Consider the following 15,760-nt stretch of genomic DNA (forward strand, 5'->3'; position numbering starts at 1 on the left):
AAAGTCTTTTGTGATGCAGACAACAGTTTAAAAGACTGGCAAATTTTGGCTTAAGAATATTAGAAGAAATTGAGGCATATGGGTCAGGTGAATTTTAGTAGGAACTAGACTCATAACTAGTACAGAATAATCTCTTTCTTCAGAGAGGCTTACATTATTTTACTGTAGGCCTTCATCCTTAGCTCTGGCTTATTCACTTTTTTTAGAAACAACAAATCATGTAAAAGTAATCAAATATATGGATGACAAAGGGCTTACAAAAATAGTTAATGTACTGGTAGACAGAATTGGTATCCAAATTCTAAAACAGTAATAGCCCACATCCAAAGAATGCAATTTTGTAGGTATAGCACATAGAATACTTAGATTCAAAGAGCAACCCTTTAGGTAAGTACATTAAGAACAGCAGCAGATATGAAGCAGACAGGAATTTAAAATATTAACCTTAGCATGGTTTAACCTCATGGTGGGGCTGTCCCCATAGCTAATGTAATCTTAGGAAGACTGAACACTGAAAGTGCAGGATTTGATTCAGTGGACAGTTCACAAAGTGATGAAGATGGTGAGTAGACTACAACCAAATTAATTGGGATATGTAGAGTTAACTAACGTTACAGAGAAAACATGAGAGCAACTTTTAAAGCTGAAGACCTGAGGTGTGGGAAATTAGACTTAGTTTCTAATTTTAGAGGGCAGAGGTAGGGTCATATGTAAAAGTTATGTCTAACAAAAGAGTAGCTTACATACAAGAAAGACTATTTCTGGGAAGAAATGAATTTCCCACTACTGACAATGTTTAAGAAGAACCATAATCATCTAGTTGGTATGTTTTCAAGGGGATTCAGTGTTATATGGCAATGAGAAGAGTCTAAGATTCTATGACTCCACTGTGAAGCAGAAGAACTTTATAATCAAGAAACCTGGTTTGGAATTTCCTCTGCACAGTAAAAGAATCTCACACAATCCAGAGACCAGACTGGACTACCTCTGGAAGCTTAAAAGAGGTACTACTTAGTTTTTCTCTATTTCCTCATGCTAGCAGCTATGGCTCAGAGAAAAAAAAAAAACATCCTCCAAACTAGTATTTCAGAGAACAGTGGTAAAAATAGTAGGTTTTGGAGGCACAGCCTTGGCTCTGGTATCACTTCTCCTCAGCTCGTTATACTTTTGTGATCAGTCTTTCTACCCTGTGAACCTGGTGAATCTCCCGGGGCTGATTCACCATTTAAACGTATTCCCCTCAACTCCTATACCTCCCAAACTTATCAATATGTAAAACACCAGCAACGATTGTACCTATTGTCCCATGAGGTGAAACTCCTTGTTAATCATGCGCTCCATAAAGCTGATCATTCATTTAGAGAAGAGTGATTAAGAGCAATTTGAACCATAATCAGTTGATTTTGAAATATCCACTATCTATAAAAATGATTTCTGCTTTTAAGATTGTATCAGTGCTCAGTTATAAAATCATCTTACTAACCTCCTCGAGCAAAGCTATTGGATGGGTTTACATCCAAATGTCCTGGCACTACCTGCTTAAGCACAGTGGACATTCTTGAAGTCCTCCTTTCAGTCCCTAAAGTCAGCCAAAAAGAAGAACAAAAATCATGTCGTTTGGGTTAATATAACTCAAATGACAAAAAGTTATCTTCATGTGTAGCATGTCTAATTGCTGCCAAACACTGTACTTTTTAAGTACCCAAAGCTTTATTAGAGATAACAAAGCAATGCTATTATTTCATCAGAGATAACACACATTTGAAAGATTACAGAGTTAGGTTTGGCAAGTGTAATCAGAGAATTTAATGATAAATGAAGCAAGGCATGCATGGTGTTACTTTACAAGAAAAGCCACTTTGCTTATGTTGAGCTAATTCAAATAGCTGATTAAGCCAAAGAGACCACTTCTCAAGTCACATGCTCCTGTCTAACACATTGGGGTTACCTCTACGTGAACCCTTTGGGGTTCCACCACATGATAACTGAAACAGAATATTAGTACAAGTCTTAATGACTTCATCCATATCTAGAGAAAACAAACTCTAATGCAAAATCATAAAAATCTGAAGAAATTTTGGGGATTTCACATTTATACACAATGATCTTAATATGAATTTAACAGATGTTCAACTTATAAATTTGACTCCATAACAACATTTCAAAGTTTATGTAAAGCAGATTTTGGAATTAAAAAAAAGGGTGACCTTATATGCCCTACCTCTTCTCGTATTATTGTTTAAGAAAGGAAATAAGTGGATCTCTAAATATAGTTACTAATTACTAGACATTAATAGTGGAACTCTGATTTGTAAGCAAAAGAAGCTAGTTATGGCACCACAGGGTAAAATTTTTAAGTGGTCATGTTGAAGGAACAGTGCAGTGAAGGAGACTAATCCTAGAGATACACTGGTCTTAAACAGAAGTTTTCAAGAAGAAAAGTATTATCAAATCTTACCTGGCGACAGAGCAAGTGCTGGCCTGATAGTAAGTGTATTGTTGCCTCTGAGTTTCTGGTGGACAGAAACTGCATTCAATAAGGCTTGCAAGTACTTTTCTTGCTCTATGCTACTGGAAGATTCTAAAGAGGAGGTAGGAGCTACAAAAGGAAAAGATATGGAATAAGATAAACTATGTCATGTTAATAACAGAAGCTTTTACAGACATTTGCTTATACTTTTGTTCATATAGTATCATATTACCACACCCAATGTAGAAACCAGCCCCACTGAAAACCCCAATCAGTTTAATAGCTAATCCTATGATGTTGGTTTTATCACACCTACTTCTCAATTGCTTCATCATCTTCCCAGAAAGAACCCAGGTCTGAAAAATCAGCACAGGACTATTCTTCCAAGGATAGGTATAATTTCTGATTATCCAAGGACTCAAAATGAAATTTCACAAACATCATCTCCTTGATAATCTCCCCAATGCCTTGACCATTCTTACTGTTTGCGAGCAGAGAATGGAGTAGGTTTTCTTAGCGGCCCAGAAAGGGTAGAGGTGAGAATTTCCCAGTATCAGAAGCTTTATTTCAGATTTGCCACATTAGCCTAACAGGAGATATAAGCTTCTAGGGAGGTTTGTTGACAGAAGAGAGGGGGAAGAATGGTGGAAGATAGGGAGAAGATAAGAACAGCTATGGCAAGATTCCTTGGTCCTTTCAAAAAGAGGGACAGGAAGTATGCACAGACAGAAACAACTGTGAGATCAAATAGCAGAAATGAGCCTGCTATGTGGAGCAAAACAGAGTCACTGAAATTGGTATAGGTACTTTAAAGAGGCATTAGGAAGGTACTCACTGACAATAGTTATAAATTCCCTTATAGCTTCAATAGAAAATAACCTTTTAAAACCAACTATATGATGTCATCAGTTATAAGATGCATTTGCCATTTGAGACTATGATACTATTCTTTCTAGTCACATCAGTTGGAAGATAAATCCAAATTTCAAAGACATTACAATGTGAGCAAATGTGTATGTTCAAAAATATGGACTGCAGTAAATTAATATTATATAAATCAGAAACCAGTGGAAATAAGTTACATTTTCCCCAACTAAAAGCTCAGAGATATGCTCACCAGTGCTCCTGAAATGATTTACTTAATGTATTTATAGTTGTTGGTGTTCTACTATACACACTATGTGGGTCAGTAGAATTTCCCAGAACAGAAGCTGATAAAAGTCAGTTTCCTTCAGTTATACTGGTGCTGAGACTCCTTGCCAGGCAGAGTAATACAGCACTGTTTGTGTGCTGCCCTTCCATCAATCAAATGATCAAGGATCATGCTAGCTAAGTTTTATAACAGAAATGGATAAAAATAGAGACCTCAAAAAGCACAAGGTTCTACCTGTTCAACCACAGATTTTGAGTTTACCTCATCTCCAACAGGGAAGAATCCTGCTCCCTAAAATGTGATCTGATACCTTACTGGGCCATGGCTTGATTTTTACTGAGCATCTATTATGAGTTAGAAGCTATGAGAAAAGCAAAATGTAGCCTGACTTCAAGACTTCAGAGACGCTACTCAAAAAGAGCAGAAAAAAGAAATGGTAGTGCTGTATTATTCCTCTATCATCCTAAAAAAGCTCTTTGTTTGGGAGCTCCTAAAAGAGCAGTTTGGTCATTAATTTATTGCTACTATATGTGTGTTATAGGAATGAGACAAAAATCCCCACTTGCCTCTGGAGCTATTAAATATATTTAGATGCTTCCTGGAAGAAAAGAAAAAGATTGGTACAATATAATTTCTATCTGTGGATACTCTGGTTTGAACCAAAGACTTTACTAATTTCTACTAAAATTGAAATAATATGTCAAATTCAAGGTGGAGCCCTTCAGCTCCAAAAATAGTTCTTAAAGTCTTGACCAAATGGTGCAAGTGGCATCCCCAGATTTTCTTTATTTTCAGAAAGATTCTTTTTCCTTTTTATTTTTTTTGACATAGGTCTCACTATGGTACTCAGGCTGACCTCAAAATCCTGGGCTCACATGACCCCCTGGCCTTAATCTACTTAGTAGCTAGGGCTATAGAAGTCTGCCACTATACCTGGCTTATTTTTAGGAATATTCTTAAGTGAAAGGATCATAATTGTACTGTAGAGATACTTACCAGCCTGAGGAGAGTTCTGAGATTTGAAAAGACCAACAACTCCCTTCCCATGGAATCCTCCAGATCGGAGGAGTAAAGTACCACTTCTTGAGTTCTTCCAACATACAACGGGTAGGCGATTGTGTCGATAGCAGCGAGCTACTCTTGGTAAACTACTGTCCTGTACAGTGTGAGGTACAACTAAAAGGCCAGGATAGCTTTAGGAACATGGGAAGGAGAAAGTGAGGATTGGGACAGAAGAAGGGGAAAGAGATGGGGGGAGAGGAAGAATATAAGATTATAAATATAGCATAATATCAGTAATTTTCTAAGCCTCAGAAACACATTGAGAAGTACAATGCATCTTAAAAATATGGAACTTTGTTTCAATTCCTCAACTTTTTTTTAACAGTTTGAGAAGAAAAGACCTAGATGGTGAAAACAGCTAACTCATCTACTGATATGTACTTTTCTTGAAAGGAGTCCATTTCAGTGATGACTACAGACTTTTGCTGAATAACCTAGGCTTAGAAAATAAAAATACAATATAGAATTTTTAAAGAGGCCTGTTTGAACTGAGATTTCTCTTGCCTTAGACACTATTCTTCAACTTGAAATAAAGATTGTAAGATAAGTGCATTAATGTCAACTTTATGAAAATGGCAAGTCAAATTGTCAAAAACTTATAGATCACTGAAATGACAGAAAACTAAGCACACCAAAATTAGACTGCCTAAGATGGTGAAAGAATTAAAAACAAAACCCAATGATTTTGTTCTCAATGTTCAAATGTCAAAATGAATAAATATTTTATTAATGCTACACATTGATATTTATTTTAAAAAGATTAGTCATAAAGTTAAAGGATACAATTCTGGGAAAATTGTATAGTATCTTGTTTCTTTATTTAGAAATATCACAGTAAGGAGATTTCATATTTACGAGTTCCCAACCACTAACCCAGCATCATTTTTTGGTGATTTCTTTTATTGTGGTAAAAAAATACCTAAGATAAAATTTACCATGTCATCTTTTTTTTGAGACAGGGTCTCATTGTGTAGCCCAGGCTATCCTTGAACTTATGATCCTCCTGCCCCAGTCTCCCTTGTGGTAGGATTACAGGCATACATCACCATGCTCGGCTCAATTTAACCTTTTTTAAGTGTACAAATCAGTGGTGTTAAATATACACATGAGGTTATACAATATCACTACGATCCATTTCTATAATGTTTAGTCCTTTATCTTGATATAAACCAGGGCTGAAAGAAGGGAGAGGAAATCTAGTTTAATAGATTTAATAGATTTAAATAGTTTAATAGATTTAAAGCTGTGATGTAAATCATAGCTTTCAACATTTTTTTTTTTTTTTGGGAGTGCTGGAGATCAAACCCAGGGCCTTGTGTATGCTAGGCAAGTGCTCTGCCTCTGAGCTACATTTTCAGCTCAAGTACTTTAATGAGTGCCAAATTATATTTCTATATTTAAGCAATGATATGTTCTGAAAGCCTAGCATGCTGGTGATGCTCTAGGAAGGTGCAGCCTGTCCTTGTCTAACACTGAAACCTGATGAGACATAATCATTCATGAGGACTGAAAGAGCAGTTCCATTATTAGGACCCTCTATTTATATTCTAATATCTGTTTTTTCCTAATTGGCTTCTAGACACAATGATAATCTATGTGAGATATGTAATGAATGGCTTAAGGAGTTGCTTTAATAACTGGGAAAGAACCAAAACACTCCTTCATTTTGTGCTTCCTATAGTGGGGCTGTCACTTCCTTCTACTGCAGTTACTACAGACAATGGTTTGTTACACACAGGAGCTAAGGCTGTCCTGCTCCCATATGTGGACCTGAGTGACAACCCACTCAGGGATGCCCTAGTGCGGTGGCAAGTAGCGTTGAGCCTGAAGACCAGAGTGGCAACTCTCAGTCCTAGTCTCAGTAATGAAAGGGCCCAATTACCCTGCCACCACCATATCGCTTTGCCTCTACAGCCTTCTGCTAGAGGCTCCAGAGTAAGCCTCAAGGAGTAGATGGGGCTTCAGAAGCTGCTGTAGTAACTTTTAAATTGAAGAACTTGCACACAAATGCTCAAAACGTGAGTTAACACAAAAAGAAATTCACATCAGTACCACTTATGTCAGCATCTGAGAAGATTCCCTTTGTTTCTTCCTGATCACTATTTCTCCCCCTTTCTTAAAGATCACCTCTCTCCTAATTGCTGACAATATGAGTGGATTTTTGCCTGTGTTTGAATTCTAGATAAAAGGAGAGAATTTATTCTTCGGTGTCTGGCTTCTTTTGCTCAACATTAAGTTTGTAAGATACATTTATGTTACTGTAGATAGCTGTGGTTTATTTTCATTATTGTACAGTGTCCTATTATGGAATTATATTACCATTTATTTATCTTTCTGTTCTTGATCTAGAGCAGTTTCTAGTTTGTATTATTAAGAATAATGTTTCAGGGGCTGGCAGTGTAGCTCACTGGAAGAGTGCATGCTTAGCATGTGCAAGGCCCTGGGTTCAATCTTTAGCACAAAAAAAAGAAAAATAATAATATGCTGTTATTAAAAATAATGTGGCATGAACATTCTTATAGATGTCTTTTGGGAGCACATATGTATTTCTGTTGGAAATTCTACTTTGCCTTAGTGTAGAATTTTTATGTAACAGGTTATGAATATGTTCAGTAGATGTTTAAATGTTTAGTACATGCTACCAGGCAACTTTCCAAAGTTATTTGCCCAATCTATAGTCCCATTTATACTTGCTTGACATCCATATGAACACTGTATTATCAGTCTTTCAAATGTTGGCCATTTTGGCAGGTATACAGTAGTCTCATTGAGTTTTTTATTTATATTTATCTGAAGATGAATATGCTTTTTTTTTTTTTGGCAGGACTGGGGTTTGAACTCAGGGCTTTATACTTGCAAAGCTCAAAGCATGCACTCTTACACTTGAGCCACATCTCCAGTCTGAAGATGAATAGTTTGAATATCTTTTCAAATATTTTTCCACCAAAATATTTTCTTTCTTGTGAAGTGTCTGTTCAAGTCTCCTACCATTTTTTATTGCTTCTCTACTCTCTTAATGATATCTCTTGATGTATAATAAACCTTTCACTATGTCAATATCATGAAGATGAAGTTTTATAGTTTTAACCTTTTACATATAGCTCTATAGATCAATAGGAAATGATTTTTGCATTTACTGTAAACTAGGGGATTAAGATTAATTTTCCCCATACACACACACACACACACACACACACACACACACACACACACACACACACATCAAGCATGTTTATTGAAAAAACTTCTATCCACTGTTCTTAAGTGCAATCTTTGTCTTAAACCAAATGTCCATATATGCTGGGATGCTGCTATATTCCTTCTTTTGTGCCACTGGTCTGTCTGTTCATCCTTGTGCTAATTCTAGGCTGCTCTAATGACTGGAGCTTTATAAAAAGTCTTGATATCCTTTATAAAAAGACAATCTTGACTACTCATGGCCTTCTGCATTGTTATGTAACTGTCAAAATCATCTCTTCAATTTCTGTAAATATTTTGGTAGATTTTTGATTGGGACTTCACTGAACCTATAGATTAATTCCAGGAGAAGTTATAGTTATTAAACACGGATGTGCAGGTGCCTCTGGAGTAATAATCTTTTGGGTATATCCCCAAGAGTGGTATTGCTGGATCAAATGGTAGATCGATGTCCAGCTTTTTAAGTAGCCTCCAAATTTTTTTCCAGAGTGGTTGTACTAGTCTACATTCCCACCAACAGTGTAAGAGGGTTCCTTTTTCCCCGCATCCTCGCCAACACCTGTTGTTGGTGGTGTTGCTGATGATGGCTATTCTAACAGGGGTGAGGTGGAATCTTAGTGTGGTTTTAATTTGCATTTCCTTTATTGCTAGAGATGGTGAGCATTTTTTCATGTGTTTTCTGGCCATTTGAATTTCTTCTTTTGAGAAACTTCTGTTTAGTTCACATGCCCATTTCTTTATTGGTTCATTAGTTTTGGGAGAATTTAGTTTTTTAAGTTCCCTGTATATTCTGGTTATCAGTCCTTTGTCTGATGTATAGTTGGCAAATATTTTCTCCCACTCTGTGGGTGTTCTCTTCAGTTTAGAGACCATTTCTTTTGATGAACAGAAGCTTTCTAGTTTTATGAGGTCCCATTTATCTATGCTATCTCTTAGTTGCTGTGCTGCTGGGGTTTCATTGAGAAAGTTCTTACCTATACCTACTAACTCCAGAGTATTTCCTACTCTTTCTTGTATCAACTTAAGAGTTTGGGGTCTGATATTAAGATCCTTGATCCATTTTGAGTTAATCTTGGTATAGGGTGATATACATGGATCTAGTTTCAGTTTTTTGCAGACTGCTAACCAGTTTTCCCAGCAGTTTTTGTTGAAGAGGCTGCTATTTCTCCATCGTATATTTTTAGCTCCTTTGTCAAAGATAAGTTGCTTATAGTTGTGTGGCTTCATATCTGGATCTTCTATTCTGTTCCACTGGTCTTCATGTCTGTTTTTGTGCCAGTACCATGCTGTTTTTATTGTTATTGCTTTGTAATATAGTTTGAAGTCAGGTATTGTGATACCTCCTGCATAGTTCTTTTGACTGAGTATTGCCTTGGCTATTCGTGGCCTCTTGTGTTTCCATATAAATTTAACAGTAGATTTTTCAATCTCTTTAATGAATGTCATTGGAATTTTGATGGGAATTGCATTAAACATGTAGATTACTTTGGGGAGTATCGACATTTTTACTATGTTGATTCTACCAATCCATGAGCATGGGAGATCTCTCCACTTTCTATAGTCTTCCTCAATCTCTTTCTTCAGAAGTGTATAGTTTTCCTACAAGGTTTATAATTTTTTAAAAAGATTTTTAAAATTTTTATTTCTGAACAATAACACATTATGAGGATGTGCTTTTTTGTGATATATAAAAAAACTTCAATTTCAAAAAGAAAAAGCTCTTTATAAGAGATGAGCATTTAAGAAAGGATCAAGAAAACAATTTAAACATCTGCCTATAGGTTATTAATTCACAATAATTTAAAGAGGCAGTAAAGGTATCTTTCTAACTTTGAATCTCCCCCCTTTATGTCAGGTAACTTCTACAATTTTATGTACTTACTTGAATACTTTTCTTTTTTACAGTACTACCATTTGAACTCAGGGTGTCATACTTACTAGGCAGGAGCTCTAACCACTTGAGCCACTCCACCAGTCCTTGAATACTTTTCAAATAGTATTTTTCCTTCATGATATTTCTAATATACTATTTCGAAATCATGTTTATTAATTCGTTTCTCAAAGTTAGCATTATAGGATGTTGGAAATAAAATGAACCTAAAATAAATAACCTCATTTAACATATGAAAACACAGTTACATTCCTTTTTTCCCCCCTGGCAATGTTCATTTAACTTCAGTTGTTTATTATCATGACTTTGTAGCTTTCCTTATCATGATTTGAAAGTTAGATACCAAGTGGTACACTTCCTTACTATGTCCTGCCATTTTTAAAAGCACAACTTTATTGGAGCCCGCTTGAAGTACATTTTGATAAGTTTAAGAGATCTGTTCTAAATAAAGGTTTTCTCCCAATAGTAATGTTTCCAAGTGGCAAAAAGACCAGCTCTTCATTGCTGCTTCTGAACATAAGTAGTCATGACTTTCATTGGTCATCATACGTTAAAGGTTACAATTTTTAAAATGTTTTCAGAGTTACCTAACTAAAGCAGGAATTTATAAGTGTGAAGAAAATAATTTACCTGTAGATGTAAGTACCATACTTGTAGAAGGTAGAATGTAGTTTTAGAAAATATATAATTTTATATATATAGTAAAAACATAAAATAGCAGGTAATATGTTTGAAAAACAGTAAGAAGTGACAAGAACATAAAAAAGAAAATGTGTTCATTCACATTCTTTAAGGAATATTCTAATATTTGAATTGGAAAATATTCCAATTAGACAGCATGAGCGAGCTCTGCCTACACCTGGGTCAGCAAATTACAGCCTATGGGTCAAAGCCTGCCATGTCCATTAATTTCCTTATTGTTTATGGCTGCTTTTGTGGCAGAGCTAAGTAGTTTCAGTAAGAGATCACATGCCTTGAAAACTAAAAGTATTTACTATCTGGTCTTTTACAAAAAATGTTTGTGAATCCTGGGCATCTGCTTGGGCAAACTGTATTCTTATTTCAAGTTATCTTTTTTTTTTTTTTGGCTTTACTGGGACTTGAACTCAGGACCTCACACTTGCTAGGCAGGCACTCTACCACTTGAGCCATTCTGCCAGCCCTTATGTCAAGTTATCTTTACACATGCTAGGAAAGAGGCAAACTAAACTAGGAATACAAAGACAAGGGAAATTCATAAAAGGGACAGTACTTTGTCTTTCATCTTCCATCCTGATAGAGGCACTTTTCAGTGATGTAATTGTTGTTCTGAGAATGCCAATGAGATGCTTGCTCATGATGCAGAAAATGTATTTCTTAAATACACGTTTCTGAGGATTTTGTTCCTCTTTTCTGGCATTTCTATCTATGGGCTATGGATGTAAACAACCACTGAAGACTCAAACTAGAAGAAAATAAAGGTATCTTTTTAGAGCCTACTGACACTTACCTCCGGCATAGTGAATACAACCTGTTGGAAGCAGTGATTCGGAAATACTCTGGTTTTGAACGAGAGGAGCTGCCACTTATGGTTCCCAAACCTAAACGCTGATAGTCTCTGAAACAAGCTTTTTCCACCAACTGTTCCATTGTAGACTTCTCTGAGGCCTTCAGGGTGGTACTTGTGGGGAGTTCATTATCATCTGAAACTAATGACAGAAAATAGTTTTGTAGAAATGTTTAGCTCAAAGTAAAAGATTCAAAACTTCTTTTTGAAGAGGGTATTTACATTAGGGTTATAGGTGTTATGTGCATCATGAATCATGTAACTTCTATAAGGAATCATAAATACATGTAAGTTAAAGCAGTAATAGTAAGGAAATAACACCATTTAAGTAATTTCTAAAAACAATATAGTTTTGAAAAATCCATATTTTTCTTCTTCAATCATGTCTGCCAAACTGCAGTGATTTCTTTCTTTTTTTTTTTGAATTGTGCACTAATTTCTTTATTTCTCCATTTGAACTTTGCCCAACATGTCCTGCCAGCAGAACCATTAGCAATTATCACCCCTTTCTTCGTACCACCAAAATGCTCAGTCCTAAATCTCTCCCCAAGTGTCCTCTTAGGTGCCCACCCAAATACTCAGCCCCTCACTCACCTCTAGTCTGTTCCCGCTCCATTCCAGCTCTGGGAGTCACTGCAGTTCTGGGTGTGGCAGCTGCTGTCTGAGCCACCAAAGGTTCCACTCCCCCTCACCCTCACCATGCTGGCAGCAACAGAGCCCTAATTGCTGTGCCAGTGAGCACACCTGGGACCCTTGCTGCCACATGGATTTAGGGGCTGCTGCTTCTCCTCTACAGAGGAGCCAACAAGTGGGAGGAGATAAGAGAACACTGAGCCCTCTCTGGGCTTTCCCTGCCCTCACACTCCTTCTTCTGTCTTTGAGTTTGGGATATTAAACGGAAGTTTTCTCAGAGGGTTCATCGTTGTGCTCCACAAAAACTCTCTTGACCTTTAGTAACCACACACCTCTGCAAACCGTGAGGACTCCAATGCTCTTAACTCACATCATGGGAAATCCCAGTCCTTTTTTTGTTTTTTTTTTTCTTGAGTTTATTCATATGAAACTGCAGTCATTTCTTTAAAAACACCTGAATGTTATCAGAGGCTTAATCTGCTAGTAAAATTTATCTTTAGTATGGTCTCTACACAAACTCATTACTTTTAAAGCAGAGCACAAATTTTTATTAGAAATTTCTAGATTAACCAGAAGCTCATGAGAGGGGAAAGACCTTTATTCCCCGCCTTAGAGTGGTTTAAAAAAGTAATACCTTATTCCTGGAAATAGTTGGAGAATATGGTATATATGGAAAACTCCCTCACAGTTTTGCAACCACAGGTTTCAGGTTCCTTTAGGATTTTAGATGTGGAAGAAGTTACTCAATAGTGAAGTATGTTAGGCATGATTAAAAAGGAGTGAAAGAATATTCTTAATTGATATTTCATGTTCTAAGTAACAAAAAGAAAATCCACATTAAAAACTGTCCTATTTTGCTTTTCTTTTTCTTTTTAATGTGAGAGAAGTCAAATCAAACTTTCCAAGTTTCTGGAAATGTCCTCAAAGTAGTAATATGCAAGGGAAAAATATGGTTCTTTTCTATTAAAATTAAAAAGAAAAAAGATGAAACCAAGAGCTTATCCCTACAAATATAAAGTGTTGTGTTTAAATTTGTAAACTTTACAATGCAGTATCAACAGGTACTAGTTTTATGTTGGCCTTTTATTTTCAGAGACATGAAGAACATTATATAAAGTCTTCTGGTGGAATAATTATCATGGAACAATAGTTTCTTGTTTGATTTTTGGAAGCAGGGACTCATTATGTTGCCCAAGCTGGCCTCGAACCTCTGGCGGAAGTGATCCTTTTGCTTTAACCTCTGTAAGTGGAACTATAGATATGTACGACCATGATCAGTTATGGAATACTTTGTTTCATGAAATCATAAAATCTTTGCATTAGAAGAGTGAATTAGAAGAGGCACTGGTGGCTCACATCTAATAATCCAACTACCTGGGAGGCTGACATTGGGAGGGTCTTGGTTCGAGGCCAGCCTGGGGAAATAGTTTGCAAGACTCTTTCTTCAAAAATAACCAGAGCAAAATGAACTGGAGGTGTGGCTCAAGTGGTAGAGCATCTGCTTTGCAAGCATGAAGTCCTGAGTTCAAACTCTAGTCCCACAAACAAAAAAAGAAGAGTCAATAGTAGTTGGGCATGGTGGTACATGCCTATAATCCCAGCTAATCAAGAGGCAGAGGCAGGAGGATTGTGAGTTTGAGGCCAGCCCAGGCAAAGTTAGCAATACCCTATCTCAAAACCAAAAATAAACAAAAGGACTAGGAACATGGCTAAGTGGTAGAGTGCATGCAGTACAAGGCCTGGATCCAACCCTCAGTACTGCCAAGAAAACCAAGAGTCACCAGTAATGGCTTTACACATGTGTGATTCTGAGGAGGCCAGCAGTCTAATGAATGGTCATTCCAGTAATGGAATGGTGCATCTTTTCATTGCCTCGGAGGCAAACTTGTATGTATTCCTTCTCAAACTGGGTGTGCGTACATACATATATACAAAACCACATCGATTCTTTAATCTAGTGAACTGAAATGGAGATCCCTAAATTCCATTCTTTTAAATATTTTGCAGGAGTTTTTTCTTATCACCTAATAATTCCTTCATCTCAGGTCCCCCATTTTGATGAAAAGCACCCACAATCTTCTACTTTAAATATTTAATGTCCTTACTTTCTTATTTTTATTCTTTTAGAATAAGGCATAGGGTACTACCCTATTCCTAAATTTTCCATGCAGTGGGGTTTCCTCTTTTCTCCCTTTAAATGAGAACTACATAAAAATGGCCCATGTTTGGAGTTAGTAAAGGAGAAATATAAGTTAACACAATCTTATTTAGATAATAGAATATTAGGAAAATAATTTTTTTCCAGTTCTAAGAAGCTGGTGAGTACTAACAATCTTTTTATGAGGTTTTTGTGCATAAAGGTTTAAGTGCAGCTACATCTTAGTCTCTGATCCCTGAGAAGGAAGAATAAAGTGGAGTCATGAAAAGTGAATTCTCACATACCAGACATGTCATCTTCTTCATTCCACCCAGGACGATTTACTCTCTCTTCCACAATTGTTCCTGTCCTCTTCTTCAATAAATACTGCCGCCCAATTGTCATTTTCCCTGCCCTTTTGGCACCTTTGACAATTGTTTTTGAGAAGGTGCTACAAAGTCATAAAACCAAAGAGAATGTTTAATATGAAGGTATCACTAATATTTTTTGATACATAGCTCAGCTCATTTTTTTCTTCTTTATTACCACAGTCCCAGGTATAGTATGTAGTACTGCACACAACTTTTGTTAAGCTTCTCCTTTAGATTATCCTTATATGGCAGAGTACAAATTTCCTATAAAACTTCATTGTCTTCAGGGTACTGCTTTAGGAAAAAATTTAGACACCAAGTACTTACCACCTAATTCTAAACTCCTTGGTTTAGCTTTTTTGATCAAGTGTTGCCCTGAGCTCATTTTAGTTATCCGTGCTACTGCCTCCACCACAGTCCTCACAAATTATGCCTGCAAAAGCCTTCCTGCAAGTAAAGCCAGCCTTCTTACTCCTCTATGGATTCAAACTCTCTTTTAAGTTGTAAGACAATTATAGTTGGCAACATTTACTTATTTCTTAAATGTTTTAAGTGTATATGCATGGTGTCCTGCCTCTAATTAGCTGTAAATAGTTTAAGGTACAGAAAAAGAAATTTCCCTTGAGGGAAGAAAAATAAGAAATCAGGAATTTGACAGTTTTTTTTGATCATCAGCTTTAATTAATGGGAAACCATGAATTACTTTAATCTAAAAGAACTTTATTTACTCAAATAGTTTATCCTTTTTAGTATTTTAAAATATTTTTAATATTTAATATTTTAATATATTTTGAATTAGTATACATTAATAATATGAGGGGGTTTCATTATGATAATCGTTTATCTTTTCTTGTTGACAGAAAATATAGCTACCAAGAATTAAAGTTAGAGAATTAAACAGAGAAGTTATTTTCTGATTAATTGAACACAGGTGAAGATTTGAGTATGATTATTCTTTATTATGCTCTTCTCTAATACAAAGACCAGAACTCTTTTAATGTTTTCTTGCCATTCTGTGAAAAGTGGTAAGGATTCTTTTATTATTGCACAGATTTACCAGACTATCTTTAGTTATCTGCAATGTAAACCTGAAGGTTATGACACATGTTTTAGGTAACTGTTAGGAAACATAAAATACTGATATTCTCTAAATTAAAGAAACTGTAAGTCACTTCAGGTATAACTTAAACTCAAAGGTAGTTTTGAAAATTTTTTCAAAATAGCTAGGGCTATCTAGTCTTTAATAGTTTTACATACTCCAGGCAAGTCTTGAAAATTTTAAATTGCTTTATCTCCCTT

The 15,760-nt window shown here is 36.0% G+C and overlaps 1 protein-coding gene across 11 annotated transcripts in view; it reads right to left on the minus strand.

Annotated features, from left to right (window-relative positions):
* Sbf2 (SET binding factor 2) overlaps window positions 1–15,760 on the minus strand; it is a 406,422-nt gene that overhangs the window by 41,184 nt on the left and 349,478 nt on the right. For 8 of the 11 annotated variants that reach the window (XM_074041166.1, XM_074041157.1, XM_074041190.1 and 5 more), the window contains 5 exons: window positions 14,396–14,541; window positions 11,264–11,462; window positions 4,620–4,816; window positions 2,459–2,599; window positions 1,484–1,579 (listed from right to left, as the gene is read on the minus strand). In XM_074041166.1, the coding sequence (XP_073897267.1) occupies window positions 1,484–1,579; window positions 2,459–2,599; window positions 4,620–4,816; window positions 11,264–11,462; window positions 14,396–14,541 (779 nt within the window). The remainder of the gene's footprint in view (window positions 1–1,483; window positions 1,580–2,458; window positions 2,600–4,619; window positions 4,817–11,263; window positions 11,463–14,395; window positions 14,542–15,760) is intronic. The other 3 variants (XM_074041194.1, XM_074041182.1, XM_074041179.1) reach the window with 1 other exon arrangement.

The sequence above is a fragment of the Castor canadensis genome, chromosome 1 (assembly GCF_047511655.1).
Source record: "Castor canadensis chromosome 1, mCasCan1.hap1v2, whole genome shotgun sequence".
NCBI lineage: Eukaryota > Metazoa > Chordata > Mammalia > Rodentia > Castoridae > Castor > Castor canadensis.